The sequence below is a fragment of the Ochotona curzoniae genome, unplaced genomic scaffold (assembly GCF_017591425.1).
Source record: "Ochotona curzoniae isolate NIBS_2020 unplaced genomic scaffold, NIBS_Ocur_1.0 contig_2688, whole genome shotgun sequence".
Taxonomy (NCBI): Eukaryota; Metazoa; Chordata; class Mammalia; order Lagomorpha; family Ochotonidae; genus Ochotona; species Ochotona curzoniae.
Genome location: NW_024465553.1, coordinates 1,972,229 through 1,989,155, shown reverse-complemented (window position 1 = coordinate 1,989,155; position 16,927 = coordinate 1,972,229). Strand labels below are relative to the sequence as shown.

Below are 16,927 nucleotides of genomic sequence, written 5' to 3'. Positions count from 1 at the left end.
TTGGGGCCTGGGACCTGGAGGTTTAAGACTGCATGGGGGTGGGGAGAGGTTGTGTTGCTCAAAGTTGTCTGTGGGGTGGAAAATCCCCTAGCACAGGTGGCGACACTGCTGGTTGAGGTGTTCAAGAAATTGTTGCCCTTCAGGAACGGATGCCCCATGGTCCAGATCGACAGGAGGGGCAGAGATGGCAGGAGGCTGGGTGGGGTGTGAGATCCAGGGGAGTATCCTGAGTTTTCAGTCAAGATCAGGGTCCTCCTCGGGGTCCCCCTCCGGCTCGGGCGATTCCTGCTGGCTCTCCGGGGGGGCAGCAGGGGTCCAGGTGCTGGCCATGGTCAGGAAGCGGCTGAGAGCCCGGGCCACTTGCTCTTGGCTGAGCAAGGTGAGGCGGCCGTCGGTGCCACGGATGTGGAGCAGGCGGTGCTGGAGGAAGCTGAGGACTTCTGGGTGCAGCAGGCTGCGTGGGCGAAGCGGCAGGGCCGTGGTGGCGGTGGCATGGGCAGTGTCCACATCTGCGTGCACGTCAGCAGTGGCAGCAGGGAGCAGGGCTCGGGGCACGTCGTTGGCCCGCGCGTCCTGCGAGGTGTCTTGCAGGCCGTCACGCAGGCCACTCTGACGGTAACGTTGCAGGTCGTCTTGCAGGGCTTCTCGCAAGACGACATCTTCATCGCCAACGACGTGCAGCTCCAAGTACCGGAAGTGGCGTGGGGGGGCAGTGGTAGTTGTGGCAGGAGACGGGCCACGCCCTGGAGGGGTGACCCTGAATCCGAAGAACTCGCAGAGCATCAGCCAGAAGCCAGGGGTGAAGTGTAGGCCCCGGTGGGTGGCAGGTAGCAGGGCGTGGTGTCGCCAGGGCCCGGGACCCAGGAACAGCTCCAGCAGCTCATGGGCCGGGAGGGTGTTGGCTCCCACGAGCGGGGGCATCTGTGTGAGCAGCTGCACTGCGGCGGTGGCCATGCCGCTGCCGGCAAGGAGGGAGGAGTCCAGGATGAGACGCAGGGAGTGTCTCTGGGGCGCAGAGGCCGAGGGCGATGGCGGCGGTGTGGGTGGCGGTGCGGGCGGCAGGCAGAGGCGGCGACGACGGGCCCTCAACAGCACGAGCATGGCGGCCAGGCCAAGCACGCTCTTCCAGTACAGCAGACCTCGGAAGAAGTGCAGGACCACCGCCCTGATCTGAGCCATGCTGAAGTGGGCCAGGAAGCTGTGGAGGATCTGGTGGGCGGGGATCAGGGCCAGCAGCTCGCGTGCCAGGTTCTGCTCAGTGGCTTCATCCTCAGGGTCAGGCATGTCTTCATCTTCGTCGTCGGTGTCGTGGGCATCCTCGCCATTGCCCGAGGGGCCCCTTCGGGACCTCCTGGCGGCAAATAGCAGCAGGGAGCGTGGGGAGCGTGAGCCCCGGGGGTTGCAGCCGGGTGGGGTCAGCTGGGACTGGCCTTCGCCGTCCTGTTCAGGCTGCTCCATGACGTCGAAGTGAAAGTGGGAGAAGAAAAAGACCCAATGCCCCGGGAGAAGTACGGTGAGCCTGTCATTATTCAGAGAGGCGAGATCCTCTGTGTTGAGCAGGATCATGATGGGCTCCTCGGTGTTCTCCAGGTAGCGGCACCACACCACGAAGGCAGCCCGGATCGGAAGGAGCCTCATCTCCACGGCCGAGGCCCCCAGCTCGAGGGGGGACATGGGGCGCGAGTAGAAAGCGCAGGGCACTCTCTTGCCGGTTTGGTCGTCGATTTGGATGAGGGAGGCGTGCAGCACGGTGCTGGTGGCGCCCGTCTGCAAGTAGAACTGGTGCTGGGGTTTGGGGTGATGCAGCAGGGGTGCCCGGCGGAACGCCCTCCGCAGGCCATCGAACGCTTCCTGCTCGGCCTCACCCCAGTACAGGGCGTTGTGGTGGTCGTAGGCATCGGCCAGCAGCTGCTGCACCAGCGGCTCGGCGATGACCGAGAAGCGCTCCACGAAGTGCCGGTACGGGAGCACGAGCTTGAGGAAGCCATGGAGGCCTCTCCGGGAGGTGGGCTGCGGGTAGTCAGTGATGGCGCTCACCGTGTGCTTGTTGAGCCTCACCCCTTTGGGGGTCAGCACGAAGCCCAGGAATTCGGCCGTGTGCCGGTGGAACTGGCTCCTGTCCAGCGAGCAGTAGACATGGTGGTGCCGGAAGCGGAGCAGCACCTGGCGCACGTGCTGCAGGTGCTCCTCTTGGCTCATGGAGAAGACCAGGACCTCCCGGCCAGAGGAGAGCACGAGGGAGCCTAGCATGTCCTTGAGGATGAAGTGAATCGCCCTCTGGGGGATAATGGGGTCTGGGGAGAGTGGGAAGGGCTGGTAGCTCTTGGCGTCTTGAAGCTCCAGGCCGAAGGCTGCTCTCCACACGTCCTCAAGGCGGGGTGGGCTCACGCTGTCCTCCACCACGCTGCCCCGCAGCTCCAGCCTCGTGAACCACACGGCCCCGTGCAGCTGGTCAAACAGCTCCGGGATGAGCTGAATGTAGTCTTGCCTGTCGGTCAGCATGTTGCGCAGGGCCCAGCACTCGTGCCGCTGCCTGGCTTGCTCCCACACCCTAGCCCCCACAGGCTCCCGTGGCACGGCCAAGGGACACTCGTGGCGCTGGCGCTGCTTGGCTTGTTCCCGCGGTGCGGTGGTGGTGGTGGTGGTGGTGGCGGCGGCGGCGGATGGACACCCGTGGAAGGGGCCGCTGCGATCACTGTCTCCAGCCTGCTGAAGCTCAGAGGGCTCTGGTTCAGAAAGATCATCGGATCCGTCTGAGCTTGGCTGGTCGGAAGTCTCCTCATCTGCTTCCCTCGGGTTAAACACGTCGGCCAGGTCGGAGTATGGGGATGGCAGGCCGGGCAGCAGGCTCATGCCGTGCCGCTCGAGGGCAATGCATGGCGGGGGTGGGCGGAAGCAATTCTGCAGACAGTAGGGGGAGTGGAAGGTGCAGCGGCCTTGGATCCAGTCGATGTCTGGGGCGTGGATGCGGAGCCAGTGGATGCCCAGGACCACCGAGAAGTTGGGCGAAGGTAGGATGTCGAACTGGATGGACTCCTGGTGGTTCTGGTGGATGCAGATCAGGGGCTCGGTGTACAGCCAGACGGGCTCGTCGCCGATGAGCGAGCCGTCGGCGCACTGCACAGACTGCGGGTAGGGCTTCTCGTACAGCTCCACGTAGTGCTCCTGTGCGAACTTCTCATCCATGAAGTTGCCTTCCGCCCCCGAGTCCACGAGGGCCTGGACCGCCACGCTGTGGTAGGGGTTCACGCGCACCATGAGCAGCAGGAAGAGGTGAGCTCGGTGGATAGCGGGGTGGACTTCGCTGGGCAGCCAGCTGCTCACCATCCACCTCTCTGGGGCAGGTGAGTCGATCCAGGTCAGGTTGCGTGGGCGGGCCTCGGGGGGCAGCCTCAGCACCGCTCTGCGCTCGGCCAGCTTTTCTTCTATCTGCAGGATGAGCACGACCAGACTGTCCAGGGAGTCTGGCTGGGGAACCCGGAACAGGTAATGCCGGATGTCTTCATTCAGCCCCTGGCACAGGTGGGCCTGCAGGACTTCATCCGGCCAGCGCAGGATGGGTACCAAGCTCTGGAACTCGGTGATGTAGTCGGTGGCTGAGCGCTGCCCCTGCCTGATGTTGAACATGGCGTCTTCTGCCACACGCAGGGATTGGCGGTACTCGAATACTTCTGACATGGCCTCCAGGAAGGCCGGGAAGTTGCTCATCAGGGGGCTGTTTTGCTCCAGTAGGGTCTTGGCCCACTGTAAGGCCATACCAGAGAGGTGGCTGAGCACAAAATGCACACGTTGCTGGTCACTGCAGAACATGCGTGGGCAGCTCTGCAGGATGAGCTGGCAGAGCACGATGAACTCGTGGTATTCCCTGCGGTCACCCGAGAAGCGCCGGGGGCTGGGCAGGCTGCCCGCTGCCATTCCTCTCACCAGGATCTCTTCTGCCACTCTTTGTTGCTCAGTGAGGTCTTGCATCCGCAAGTAGAGTGAGATGATGGACCGTATCACAGACATCGCTCCCCCAGGGCCACCTTCGTCTTGGCCTTCGTCTTGGCCTTCGCCTTCATCTTCTCCATCACCCTCGTCTTCGCCTTTGTTTTTGCCTTCGCCTTTGCCATCGCCCTGGCCTTCGCCCTGACCTTCACCTTTGCCCTCGTCTTCGCCATCGCCATCGCCCTGGCCTTTGCCATCATCCTCGTCTTCGCCTTTGCTTTCGCTATCGTCCTGGCCTTCGCCATCGCCATCGCCATCACCTTCGCCCTGGCCTTTGCCTTCACCATCGCCATCGTCTTCGCCGTCTTCCTGGCCTTCGCCTTCGCCCTGGCCTTCACCATCGCCCTGGCCTTCGCCTTCGCCTTTGCCATCGCCCTGGCCTTCGCCATCGCCCTGGCCTTCGCCATCGCCCTGGCCTTCGCCCTGACCTTCGCCTTTGCCCTCGTCTTCGCCATCGCCATCGCCCTGGCCTTCACCATCTTCCTGGCCTTCGCCATCGCCCTGGCCTTCGCCATCATCCTGGCCTTCGCCATCACTGTCGCCCTGGCCTTCGCCATCATCCTGGCCTTCGCCATCACTGTCGCCCTGGCCTTTGCCATCACCCTCGTCTTTGGCCTGGCCTTCGCCTTCACCTTGGTCTTCAGCATCATCCTGGCCTTCGCCATCACTGTCGCCCTGGCCTGTGCCATCAACGTTGCCCTTGCCCTGACCCTCAAGATTCTCCTCTCCTGCCACTTCCAGGTTGGTGTCACTGTTGCCCCTTGGCCCTGCCTGCACTCCAGTCAGGTTTACTGATGCTTCTTCCATCCTCTCAGATGACTGATTGCGTGGATCCCCCTGGCGTGAACCATTGCATGACTCCTCCACGTCTTGGAGTAGGTCATTGGGTGGATCCTCTATTTCCTTACGTGGGCCACTGGATGGCTCCTCCATGTCTTGGAGAAGATCAGTGGGCAGCTCTTCCGGCTCCTCCTGAGGGCCACTGACCGGCTCCTTCCTTGCTGGGGCCAGGGCCTGGGCCACTGCGCGGGCCATCACCTGCTGTGCTTCGCTGCCAGACGCCCCCACGGTGCTGCCGCATGAGCCCTCGGAGGACTCCATTTGTTTTGATGATGGATTGTTAGGCTCCATCATCGTCTCAAATGAGTCTTCAGAGGGTTCTAGCGTGTCGTCGGTGGGAAGCGGTGCCTTCCGAAGATGGGTAAGGTCACGATGCGCCTGCTGAGCCGCTAGGACCCTGGCGATCAGAACCTGGGGGAAAGGGCATGGGATGCAGAGGCAGTGGTCAGGGTCAAGTTGTCAGGGACAGGCTCTGAGCTCCTCAGTGTAGGACAGGGAGTCACCAGGAAAGGCTCCTCCTGTGTTCAGCTTATGGTCACCTGCAGGAGCTGACCTGGGGATGCGACCTGCCTCGCTTGCCCAGTTCATGGGTGTGAGAAATTCACAGATCATAAATCGTGCAGTGTGAATGACCCAGAGTGGCTGCTGTGGGTAGGCAGGCAGGCACATGGCAGGAGGCATAGCTGCCTCATTTCACCCTGGCACACATGCCCGGCCAGTTCTTCATATCTTGTGTGATTTCCCCAGAGCTTGGTGCTCCGTGCCATGTGAAGCTACCCCCGCGCCCTGAGGCCAGTATTGTTCCTGCAGCCAGGCCAAGCTCCTGGGGCATACAGGGGTCTCTGCTTCCCCCATGTTGGGTGGACAGGGAGAAAACAGGGCCCTATCCTGCTGCTTGGATCAGCAGCCCAAAATAGCTGTTGTTTCCTGCCCCACGTTCCCAGGGGCAAGGTGAGGGCAAGGTGCTGTGGTCTGGGCTCCTGGGCTTACTTCCTTACCTCTCCACATCAGACAGCCTCTGGGGGACATGGTGTCAGGTCCTTGTGCAGCCCTAACTTGATCCTCCCTCATTTCTGGGGTGGGTGATTGCGCTTGGTGGACGGGGCCTGTTTTCCATGCTGCCCATCTCTGAGCTGACGAGACTTTTAGAGTTTCCCCATCTTCCTTTCCAGGGCGCACCCTCTTTAGGGGGCTTATGAGATGCACATGTGCCTCTTATGTTTCCCCAACAGTATCCCCATCCTTGTGCAGTTACTCTCCCCACTGCAGCCTGGAATCCCTTCCCTGGTTCTGCTGCTTGGTATCCTCAGCAAGGGGCTTGGGGATCCCGGGGGTGGAATGGGAGTATGGAACGAGGGCTGTGAGGGGGTCTTTGTAATCTGATTGTCTTGGGGGTTTGGGTGTCAAGGGGTAGGAAGTTTGAGGGGGCTGAGGCTAAATTTAAAATGATTCTCTGGTTGGGTTATTATTATTATTGTAATTGTTGGCAAATCTCCTCTCTGCTGGGCACAGCAAGTCCAGCCGTGATGACCCACTGGATCCCCTCTCCAGTTACTGCTCTTTCACACTTTGGTTCCTTCTCCACGTTCCTGGCCCCTGGGCAAGCTATAAAAAAGCGTACATTCCCTTACATAAAACTCCTCTTTGGCCAAAATCCAAAATTCCCATCCAACAGGATGTGCACTTGGGGTCTGCTGTTTCTCAAAGTGAAGTGCGCTCCTGGGTGTGACAGTCGTCACTGTTTACTGAGCGTCGGCGACGGCAAATCCAAACCTTTTAGCATCAACACATCTGACATGTAAATTCACCAAACCACTCCCTGGCTGAAATTTAAAGACCTTAGCATACTACAGCATGCTGATGAGATCATGCCACGAGCTAGAGATCACATTTTTTCCGAATTTATAGTATCCACATTAGATATAATCACCATCGTCGTTATTATCATGACCGTATCATGTGGCTTGCTGCGTGATCTGTTCCTTCCTGCCTGTCAAAGTCCTCTAAGGGACACCGTGGCCATGTCCTGCCGTGTGTCTACCAGAAAGATCTCAGCATCTCTCTCGGAACGCTTTGTTGCCTAAAATTCTAATTTGTAAGCAGTGTAATTTGAAACCATTTTAGTAAAAGGAAATCTTCATTTCTTAATGTCATTATAAATTTGGCCATGCAAATGATCAAATCCTTAACTTTTCTGCTTTTGACCTAAAATATCCTTGGCATACTGTAAGAACTTTGACACACCTTAACTCTTAAAGGTTAAACTGTCAGCAAGATAAAGTTATCTCATAATTACCTATTTACACAAAGGTTTCATAAAAGGAATAAAGTTTTTACCATGTAATTTATTTGCCATCTGATCATACAATATTCCAGATCTCACAAGGCCACATCAAAACTTTATCAGCTAAATTCCAAACCTCAAAGTGAATAGAAAGAAAGAAAGAAAGAAAGAAAGAAAGAAAGAAAGAAAGAAAGAAAGAAAGAAAGAGTGAGCTAACTAAAGAACCACAAAGAACCCTCGCCATGTCAACCCTCAAACAGAAAGCAGCACTGTCCTGCAGGGGGCGGAGTGCCTGCCCTGTCCCTTCTGCTGGAACCTTTAGAGTAGCTCTCAGTTACCTGTGCGACAAGTTTGAAATTGTTCAGCAGAAAAAACATTGGACAGTCCTTGCAGACTGCTCTAACCAGCACACGACTTTCACTATGTCATTTTCTTAAAATCTCTTAATGGCACAAATCCAAATTCCTTGGCTTGGCATAAAAAACATGATCTGGCTACTTTTCCAAAAGCAGCATGCGTACTTCTCAGCGTGGTGTGCTCCTATTCCTCAGGGCCGTCCACGCTGCGCGTGACCTGCTTCCTGAGCCGCAGGCCCAGCCCGGGGCTCCCGCTGCCCAGGGCGGGGCTCCCGCTGCCCAGGGCGCGGCTCCCGCTGCCAAGGGTGGGGCTCCCGCTGCCAAGGGCGGGGCTGCGGCCTCAGCACAGCAGAGGCCTCATCAAATCCGCACACCTTAGCAGAAAGTATGGTTCTCCCTCTACTTCCTCTCATCAATTCACTTCTTAAAACCCTTTATTGGCCAAATTCCAGACGCCTCTGTGTGAGGATTCCACAATGAGATCATCCTGCTTTTGCAAATGGAACGCTCCACTGCCCCGACTCTTCCATAAAGTCACATCTCCTTAGCATTGCTGGAAAAGTCCATCATGTTATCTGTACCATAAAAATTCATTTTTTAGCTATGCCGAAATACACAAGTTGGAGCATGTAGCTCCTCAATTTAAAACTTTTTTCAAAGTTCTTCATTGCCTATAACATGAAGTCCCAACTACTTAACATAAAATGTAACATTTTCCTGGGTAATTTATCTTCAGGCTGGTCTACAAAAGCTCCATGTCTCACCCAGCCACTCCTTTAAGGCCTTCTTTGGCTGAAATCCAAACATATTAGCACAGTCTAAAAATTTGATCATGTCATTCCTTAAAATAAAATTCACACTTCTTAGTAAAATATATAAAATTTGACCTTTTAGACAATGTCTCTTAATTGTGTTTGGAATGGAATTCCAAATTCTTACCGCAAATGTGAATTTTATTTTTTTCCGCTGACAGTGTGCTATTTACCAGACATGCCAAGAAAAGTCCCCCTTCCCTCAGAAAACATGCTATGGGCTGATTCAGCGTCCTAGGCGTTAGTGCAGAAACCCTAATCTTGTCAGAGTAAACCCGGATCTCTGCACAGTCACAGCTCCGATCATGTAACCCTCATGATTAAAACCCGTCAAGGCTCGCCACCACATTCATCAAGCCTCCTTGGCGCGGTCTGCAGGTCAGATTTCCGCACTCCCTGGATAGGGAGAGTCAGGCATCTGACCGTGATCCCACATCTGTGGCCTGTACTTTGCTATTTGCAATTTCCCAATGCTTCCTCGTTGCATGTAACATAAAATCCCAAGCTGTTAGCCGCCCCCGTTGACTTCATCAATTTTTTCTGTCTGTGCATTTATCAACTCCCACAACAAACTCACCATCCCAGTTCTCAAAACATTTTGGCAAAAATCCCAACTCCTTAGCACGCTGTGCATTGATCCTGTCGCCTCTGAAGTCCGGATTTCTGCGTCTACAACCCAGATTGAGCCCAGCAGAACTCCTGCGGGAAGCCTTGGAATGCCTCGTCGTTATCCCTAACCCAAGTCTTGGCCTCTTACCGTGACACCACATCAATCACGCCCTGCTCAGCTGTAAACCTCCCCCGGGTCGTGTCCACAGCATCAGATCCAAACGCCCCAGCCCCAAGTGAAAAACCGGACCAAGTGTTTCACGGAAAAGGCTGCAGCTGGCTGTGCTGCTCCCCTGGACGCAACCCTCCGCTTGAATCGGACGAAACCCACACTTGTAGCTTTCTACTCCTTCCAGCCCCCTTTCTCATGCCCATCCGTTGCTACCAACGCTCAGTTTCTCGAAAAATCCCTGCCATGTAATGCCTCGTGGAGATGCCAGTGTTTCTGGGTTTCCTCCTGCCTGCACCTTGGTCGCTCACATTACGCTTTGACTTTTCTTGGGCTAGGCACTGGACTAGGACCTGGATGTAGGGCACAGGCGTCCCTGCCCGTGGGTCATCACCTGGATCCTGGCTTGAGTCGAGTGCCTGCTGGAGGTGAGCGAGGGGCTTGGCCCCTTCCCCCGCCCCAAACATTGGTTGGTTCCAAGGCCTGCTCCCTTGGGTGGACTCAGATATTTGAGTAGCTTGAACCCATTCTGCTAGCATGCACTTGCTGTTTGTTGACTGCTGCCCTCCAGCAGCCCAGCCGCTGCAGCCCCGTGCGGACACCTGTGGCCCTGCGTGAATCTGCATGCGTGACTTTCTCAAGCATTATGGCGTCTCTGTATAAATTATCCACTTCTTTTGCAAATCCCACCTGCTAACCCCACCCAGCCACACCCCCACAGAAACCAGTCAGGATGTCGAACCTGGTTGGGGGCCGGCGTTGCGTCTGAGGTCTTTGGGCCCCTCTTCTCAGTGTGTCACTGGCAGTGCCCAGAGCCTCAACCTCGTGAGCTCCTTGCTTGCCTGTGAGCAAGTGGCCCATGGCTCAGGGCTGCCAATGTGCATCTATGAAGGGTTGGGTTGGTGGCGGGGGGGCATGGGGGATAGGCTGGGGGGGGTTACCCTCAGTGAATACCTCTCTCTCAGCTCTGTACAATAAAGGAAATCTGATTTTAAAAATAGAGCCTGGAAGAGGAGATGAGAAGATATTTAGGAGTTGGGCTGAGCAGGGGGCGGGAATGTAGGAATTAGGGGAGAGGTGAGGACACTGGAGAAGGCGGAGGCCCAGGGGCAGAGGAGGAAGGTGCAGCATCAAGGGGGTGGTGTATGTGGACGAAGGGAGCACTATATCCTGCGCTGAAAGCAGCCCCATTACATCTGGAGCCCCTTGCCCTCTGCTGCCACGTGGGCATCAGGGGCAGACCGCCTGTCCAGCTCGCCTTTCTTGCAGGTGGTCCCTGGGGGGTGAGGGGTGCAAGCAGCAGGTCTTGAGGTTAAGGATCCCTTATCTCCTTTGGCTGTGTTGGCCTGCTGGAGGTTTTGGGGGCAGTCCATGTGCATGGAGGAGGGTGGGCTGGCTGATTGTTCCCCTCTCTTGTTCAGCCAGTGTCAAGACCACAGCTTGGGGATTCCTACTGCCCTGGTGGGGACAAGTGGTGGGGTTGGTCCCGCTAGTCATTCTAACTGCTGCTTGAGGGGGTACAGAAGGTAGGCTGGGGACACCAAGGCAGGCTCTCTGAGAACCAAGTACCAGCTTGGGTATGAGTGGGGTTCTTGACCACTCACCCCCTGACCTGTGGCCAAGCACACCACTTGCCCATGGGACTACAGTGAGCCTTGGGCATCCTCAAGGGGCTATGGAGGGAGAGGGTAGCCAAGGTCGGCACGGGCTACAAGGCTGCTTCTGGGGGAGGGACCCCGACCTTTCTCCCTGTACTGCTGAGTTGAGGGGCATGTGCCTGTGGCCACACCCCCTGCTCCCCCCCAATCTTGACTGGCAGCTCCAAGGGGCAGCTGGATCATTCTGCCCAGAATAACCTGGGAGGGGGAGTGAGGCGCTTGCGGGAGGGGCTGTGAGAGGGGGCACATGCCAGCATGTCCTTCTTGGCTTGCCCGGATCGGCAGAGCCAATCAGCTGCCTGTGTGGCTGAACTTGCCTTTCAAGGCAAGTGGGCAGGGACTGTGCCAGCTGCCAGGCCTGCTAGGGCCCTGACTTTGAGCCTGACCTTCCTGGGCTGGTCCTCAGTTTCCCCATGTGTGCAGGGTGGGCTTGGGCCTGGCTTGTTTACTTTTCTCCTGTAGCACCAGGTTTCCTGGGTGGTGGCCGAGGCACAGCTCTGGGCGGTGGTGGTTGGGGGTGGTGACCAGGTGGTTTGGACTCTGCAGCCCCCAGCCCTTCCTAGTTTCTGGTTGCATCCCTCCGGTGGTGTCCACAGAGATTTCATTGAAATCGGGGTCCCCATCGGGAACAAGCAGGGCTCAGCCATGTTTGGGGCCCCTCCTTGCTGGGGAGTGCTCTGGGAGCTGAGAGGCTTCACACCACGATCTGGCCCCTTCATGCTATTACGGCTCCTCCAGCTAATAATTTCGCAACACTCACTCTAATTTTCACCAAGCCGTGGACAGCATTGCACACATGATGTCATCTTTAATTCCCCTTTGGCCTTGGGAAGGATTGGGGCCTCACTGTCCATCAGCTGGAGTCGAGAGCAGGGGTGGCCTGTGAGGAGCCCTGATCCCTGAGGACAGCCTGCGGCCCTGTGGGGTGAGGACACAGCCTGCAGGCTGCACTGTCCACCCGCCCCTCACTGGCTAGGACAGCCCCCGCTTCTCTGGGTTGCACTCAGATGTAGGGCTCAGTATTGCCCCTACTTCCCTCACTGCTGGCTTTCCCCTTCCCCTGACAGACGGTGCCAGCGGACACATGGGTTCAAGGTGGGGTGAGCAGAGTCCCTTTGGGGACCTGGAGGGGCTGTGAGGCCCTCTTCATTGCATGGTGTTGATGCTGTTGGTCTCGTTTCCAGATCGCAGCAACGGGCGCCCTCAGTGGCAGCCTCTATCTCTCCAAAAGGCGCATGCCCCTCCTCTTGGCCCCTTTGGCTTATTTGGTTCGACAGAGGAACAGAACAACTGGCCTGGGATCTGCTAATTCTAGTGGCTGCACTGCCTTACCAGGGCCTTCCAGGGCCCTCACTCTGTCATGATGCCATCTCACAAGCTCTTCCCCACACAAGCACCATCTCAGCCCCCTCCCTGGCACCCTGTCACACCCTCTGAGACCCTTCCCCAAGTCTTACCTTGGCTGTAAGTGTCCAGGCGGAATCACCTCCTGGCCTGTGGACTGGAACGTTGCTCGGCTGTGAAAATAGATTGGGCAGGTTGATGTCCCAGCTACTTTTTAGCATTTGCACCCGTCCCATGGCCACAACCACAGCCGTGGCCTTGTAACCCAGCTTGGTTCGCTTTGGGATCTTCTCCCACTGCTGCCCTCGGGCACTCCCTGCTGTGTGCCAGGTGCTGGGCAACACCTTCGAGATTTCCTGTCATGATCCTGGCAGCAGAAGGTGGTTCGGAGCCTAGCAATCCTCTGCACCCATCTTCAGATGCAGCTTTACTTCTGGAAGGAGCTCGGCCCTCTGCCCTTGCTTGAGGGTTAAGCTGAACACATGATTCAGTATTTCTCCAGATCCTGAGCTCCTGGCAAGCCCCTGGTTTGTGGACCCCCATTTTGTTTTCTCCAGCAAGTGGACATAGGCTAGATGTGAGTCTGGGGAGCCTGGCCTCTGGGGACTCCCTGACATCGCTGAACTCCTCCCAGCTCTGCCACCTCTGTGGGCAGTCAGTGAACCCCCTGCCCAAGGAATCCTGAGGGTTCTGTCCTGTCCCAGTGGGGCCCCAACAGCACGGTACATGCAGCAGGGCTGCGGTGTGGCTGTCGCAGCTGGCATGGTGTTTCTGTTTCTCCCACACAGACACACTACAGGGAAGACAGCTACTTCCCAGTGTGAACAGAGCATGTGCCTGGCTGCAGGAAGACTGCCACCTCCTCCTGGGAACGGAGCACAGGGACCAGGAAAAGGTCTGAGAAATGGTCTTCTCTTTTTTGCCCCTATGTCTAGATTTTGATAACTTGTGATTTGTAGGTTTCTTGGGATGGAACTAACGGATGCCCTTCTCTATGCAGCCAAGGCTCACTGCCCAGTGGGCAGTGAGCCAGTGGGTTCCTGGGGCCAAGGTGTGGTCCGGCCTGGCCTCTGGCACAGTCACCTTGGGGAAGACTGGCATCCCAAGCTCACTCAGGGTATGTCTGCTTTTCCCTGGCATGCAGCAATGCTTGTGAGGGGTGTGTGTGTGTGTGTGTGTGTGTGTGTGTGTGTGTGTGTTTGTGTGTACGTGCACTTTGGGGGAGGGTGGTAGTTCTCCAGCCTTCACATAGTAACATAATTATAGGATTGATTGGAAGCTCACCACGCTGTAATGATGCCCTCTGGGACATACGTGGTGAGGGTCCACAGGGCTCTCCTCAGGGTGGGGTCCCCAGGCTCTCCTCAGGGTGGGTGTCTTTGGAGAAGACCTCGGACAGGTGGGTGATGCTGTTCTGTTGAATGGAGTCATTCGCTTCAGAGTGTCTGGCACACAGCGCTCAGCATGCTCAAGTGTCACCTTCCCCTCTTGGTATTGTTGTGAATCCTAGGGTGTTTCCACCCTGGAGTGGTGCAGCCGCGGGCACAGCCTCCGTGTGCCTCCACCCTGAAGTGGTGCAGCCGCGGGCACAGCCTCCGTGTGCCTCCAGGCTGCTGCTAGTGCCTTCTCATCTGGGTATTGTGTTTCATTTTTTAATTTGTGCTACAGATGTTTTGTATTTGCAAACCTGTAACAATGACCTCCAGGTATGTAGAAGGGCCAACTCCCACGCAGAATGTTACAAGAGGTGTGTGCCCAGGGAAGTCCGGTGCTGGGTGCAGTGGCTCAAAGGCCGGTCCAACAAGCCTCTCGTTAAATACCTTCCACCCAGGGTCCTGTCAAAAACAGGTCCCTGCCGGCAGAACGGAGAAGCACTCCGAGGCAGGGCCCCGTCTGTGTTTCCTCAGTGAGAGACAGTTAAACAATTAGCCAATTAGCCAGCTGTGCGCATGGAGACATTCTGGTGGGCTGCTGGGCAGCCCCCAGCCCAGGGGTGCTATGGGTTAGACTGCAAGAGGAAATGTGGCAATTGAGTGTCCTACATGGTAAGCCAGTCACCCAGGGCCACACTGGCCCCGGGCGTTCTGCCAGCAAGCTGCCAGGTTAGAGACCCATGTCTGCAGTAGGACCTCTCCCGTGTCATATTCCCTTGGAGCGTGCATTCCAGCCAGCTAATTGCTCAGAACACGGGCCAGGACATGCGCTTCCTGGACCTCTACAGCACCAAAAAGAAAAATGCACCCTCCAAGTCCACTGCCGACTCCCGTCGGGTGGCTCTGCACCTGCTGGGCTCATGTCACTGACAGGCTGGGGCTCAGCATCAGATAATATAGAATCGAAAAAGAAAAATCTACAGGAAAACAGCCCCTCGTGCCTGAGGGCATTGCTGTAGTGTTTTCTGCTGGCTCCCGATTTGAAAGCCAAATGCTTTTGTTGTATTTCTAAAAACAGAACGAAAACTATCTCTACAAACAAACGCATCTGAATCCCCCTTGAGAACCCCCATCGACGCAAAAGCAGTTATTTGAATCATGCAGGAAGTGTACAGGTAATTAATACATTCCTTTGTAAAAATGCAGTATGCAGATGAAGCTGCCGCGCTCTGAGCCCAACCCCCTCCTAGCCCACATTGACCGTGTTGATTGTCATGTGTCTGTGTTTGCATATGTATGTGGATGTCCTCCACAACGTACTACTCTGTCTTTTACATAAACCCTATTATCATGTACCTCTCTCTTTGCAGTTCTCAGCACCTTGTTTTTCTGCTTGGGGAAAAACCAAACTCATCCCCTGTACCAGCACCTTGGCTCCTGTAATTTGCTCTCAGCAGTTTATTCATGTAGCCAGCCTGCTGCTCTCAGAGCCCCCAGGCCACAATGCTGGGGGGCAGCCGGATCGCGGAGGCAGGTGTGAGTAATTGCCGAACCGGGTTTGGGGAGTGGGCTCCAGAGTGTCTGAGTCTATGAATGCTTAAATTAGCAAAATAAAAGAGGACGTGGCTGGACCAATGATGAGGACATGTCTGTGAACAAAGGACGGGATGAATCCAGGGCCGCCCGAATCCCGGGGTCCAGCAGCACAATGGGCTGGGCTATTGGAGTTTTTTCAAGAGCTGTTTACTAGACGGGGTCAGCCTGCCGCATTGTGGATGGCACCGCGCTCTGCTCTCAGAGGCCCCAGCTGCATGTGCCTTGGGGGCTGAGGCTGCGGACAGCCAGGGACACAGCGCTGCTTGTGATCAGCGTGGCTCGTGGCATCAGGGTGTTCATTTCATATTTTTACCAAAGTGAATGCAAAAGCCTGTGTGGCCCCTGCAGGGGATCTGCCCACAGCTGAGTTTGGTGACCTTTTCTGCTCACTGACACCTGAGGCAGCCACCTTTGTGGGTCCCCAGTTTGCTGCTCCCTGTGCTGTGTGTCGGCAGTGTGGCCCTACTGCCTTTCAATGGCGTTCCAACCTGCGTGCTGTCTTGTTTTAAGCCCTCTATCTGATTTCCTGGAGCTTCTGTGACATGGTTAAAAGCAAAACCGTCAAACAACAAACAAGCTGTAACCTGGCATGGGAGCCTTTCAGGGTCCACCCTGCTGCCATGCCCTACCTTTCTGGCCAGCTTGTCAGGGCCTCAGGAAGAGTATGTTGGCTAGGCACCGGTGCCGGCGCCACCCCGGGGTGCAGCCCTCGCCTGTTCCCAGAGCACCGTTTCGGAGGACTGATGCTACTGGCCAAACATTGAGCTCCCGTGTCCTCTGCTTCCAGAATCCCCCAGCTGCACGCCTGCTCTCGCTGCCTTAGCTGCAGACCGCCTCTGCGTGCGCTTTCTGCATGGACAGATGTCTGTCAGAGCGCCCTGTCGCCTGCTCTGTGCTGTCAGGTGAGTGCAGATTTGCTGGGGAACTACAAACAGGCCTGGGGTACCTGGCCTGGCACCCTTCTGCCACCCCAGACTTATCTGCTTCCTTGGGCAGCTGCATGTGCATCAGGCTTGGCAGGTCTGGGGATGGGGCTGGCTTCCACTGAGGGGTCGTGAGCATGACTTCAGCCTGAGATGGGGGAGCGTGTCTCTCTGGGCTGGCTCCCTGCCAGAGGTGAACGGGACAGGAGGAGGCCTGGGCATAGGGCAGTGCTGTGTGGCACTCCTCTGGCCTTTGGGACAGCCACGTTCTAGAAAGGGCACAGGTTTGAGAGGAAAAGGGGCTACGATGGCAAGCCAGCTCGCTTGTGCCTGTGTGAGGCCACAGTCTCCTGAGGGTTTAGCGTGAGGAAGAAAGGACGTGTTGCCTGGAGCCCGCCCTCCTGCACACAAAGCGGCTACAGAGCACAGAGCTGAGGGTCCTTGGCAAAGTCCCCGAGTGTTTCTGTGCCTTGGTTTCCTGATATTTAAAAAAAAACACGGAATCATAATCTCTCTCACACAGGGCTATTGAGATCTCCATGAGTAAATCACACAAATAAATCTAACACAGTAGCCAGAGCACAGCATCCGGCAGACGGGCTGCTCGCCTCTCGCCCCGCAGCAAAGCGCTCCAGCCCCCGCCCTGGGCAGCCGAGAGCAGGGGCTGCAAGCGGAGGCGCGGAGGACAGGGAGCAGCCCCCCGCACCCAGCAGACACCCCCAGGAAAGCCCCCACCTTCTCAAACACTCAGGGACTGGGGCTGCTACGGCTGGCTTTCACTGGCTTCTCCCAAAAAACTTGGTGTGAATTTGTTTTATTTTTATATAAATATATATGTATGTGTGTGTATACATATACACACATATATGTATGTATATATATAAATCGGACTGCCCTGGCCAGCTTTTTAAGGCTCATATCGCATAGAGCTTGGCAGGGAAGTGCGGAAGGACAGCAGTTACAGTCTCCAGAGGTT

General features: G+C 56.5%; 1 protein-coding gene across 1 annotated transcript; it reads right to left on the bottom strand.

Moving 5' to 3' along the window:
• Positions 1 to 234: 234 nt before the first annotated feature.
• Positions 235 to 11,291, bottom strand: RTL1 (retrotransposon Gag like 1). The gene is made up of 6 exons (XM_040975682.1): positions 11,165 to 11,291; positions 10,252 to 10,333; positions 7,685 to 7,799; positions 4,698 to 5,238; positions 2,657 to 4,043; positions 235 to 2,575 (listed from the first exon to the last, which is right to left on the bottom strand). The coding sequence occupies exons 1-6, from the start codon at positions 11,289 to 11,291 to the stop codon at positions 235 to 237; spliced, it is 4,593 nt and encodes a 1,530-aa protein (XP_040831616.1).
• Between the last annotated feature and the right edge of the window lie 5,636 nt (positions 11,292 to 16,927).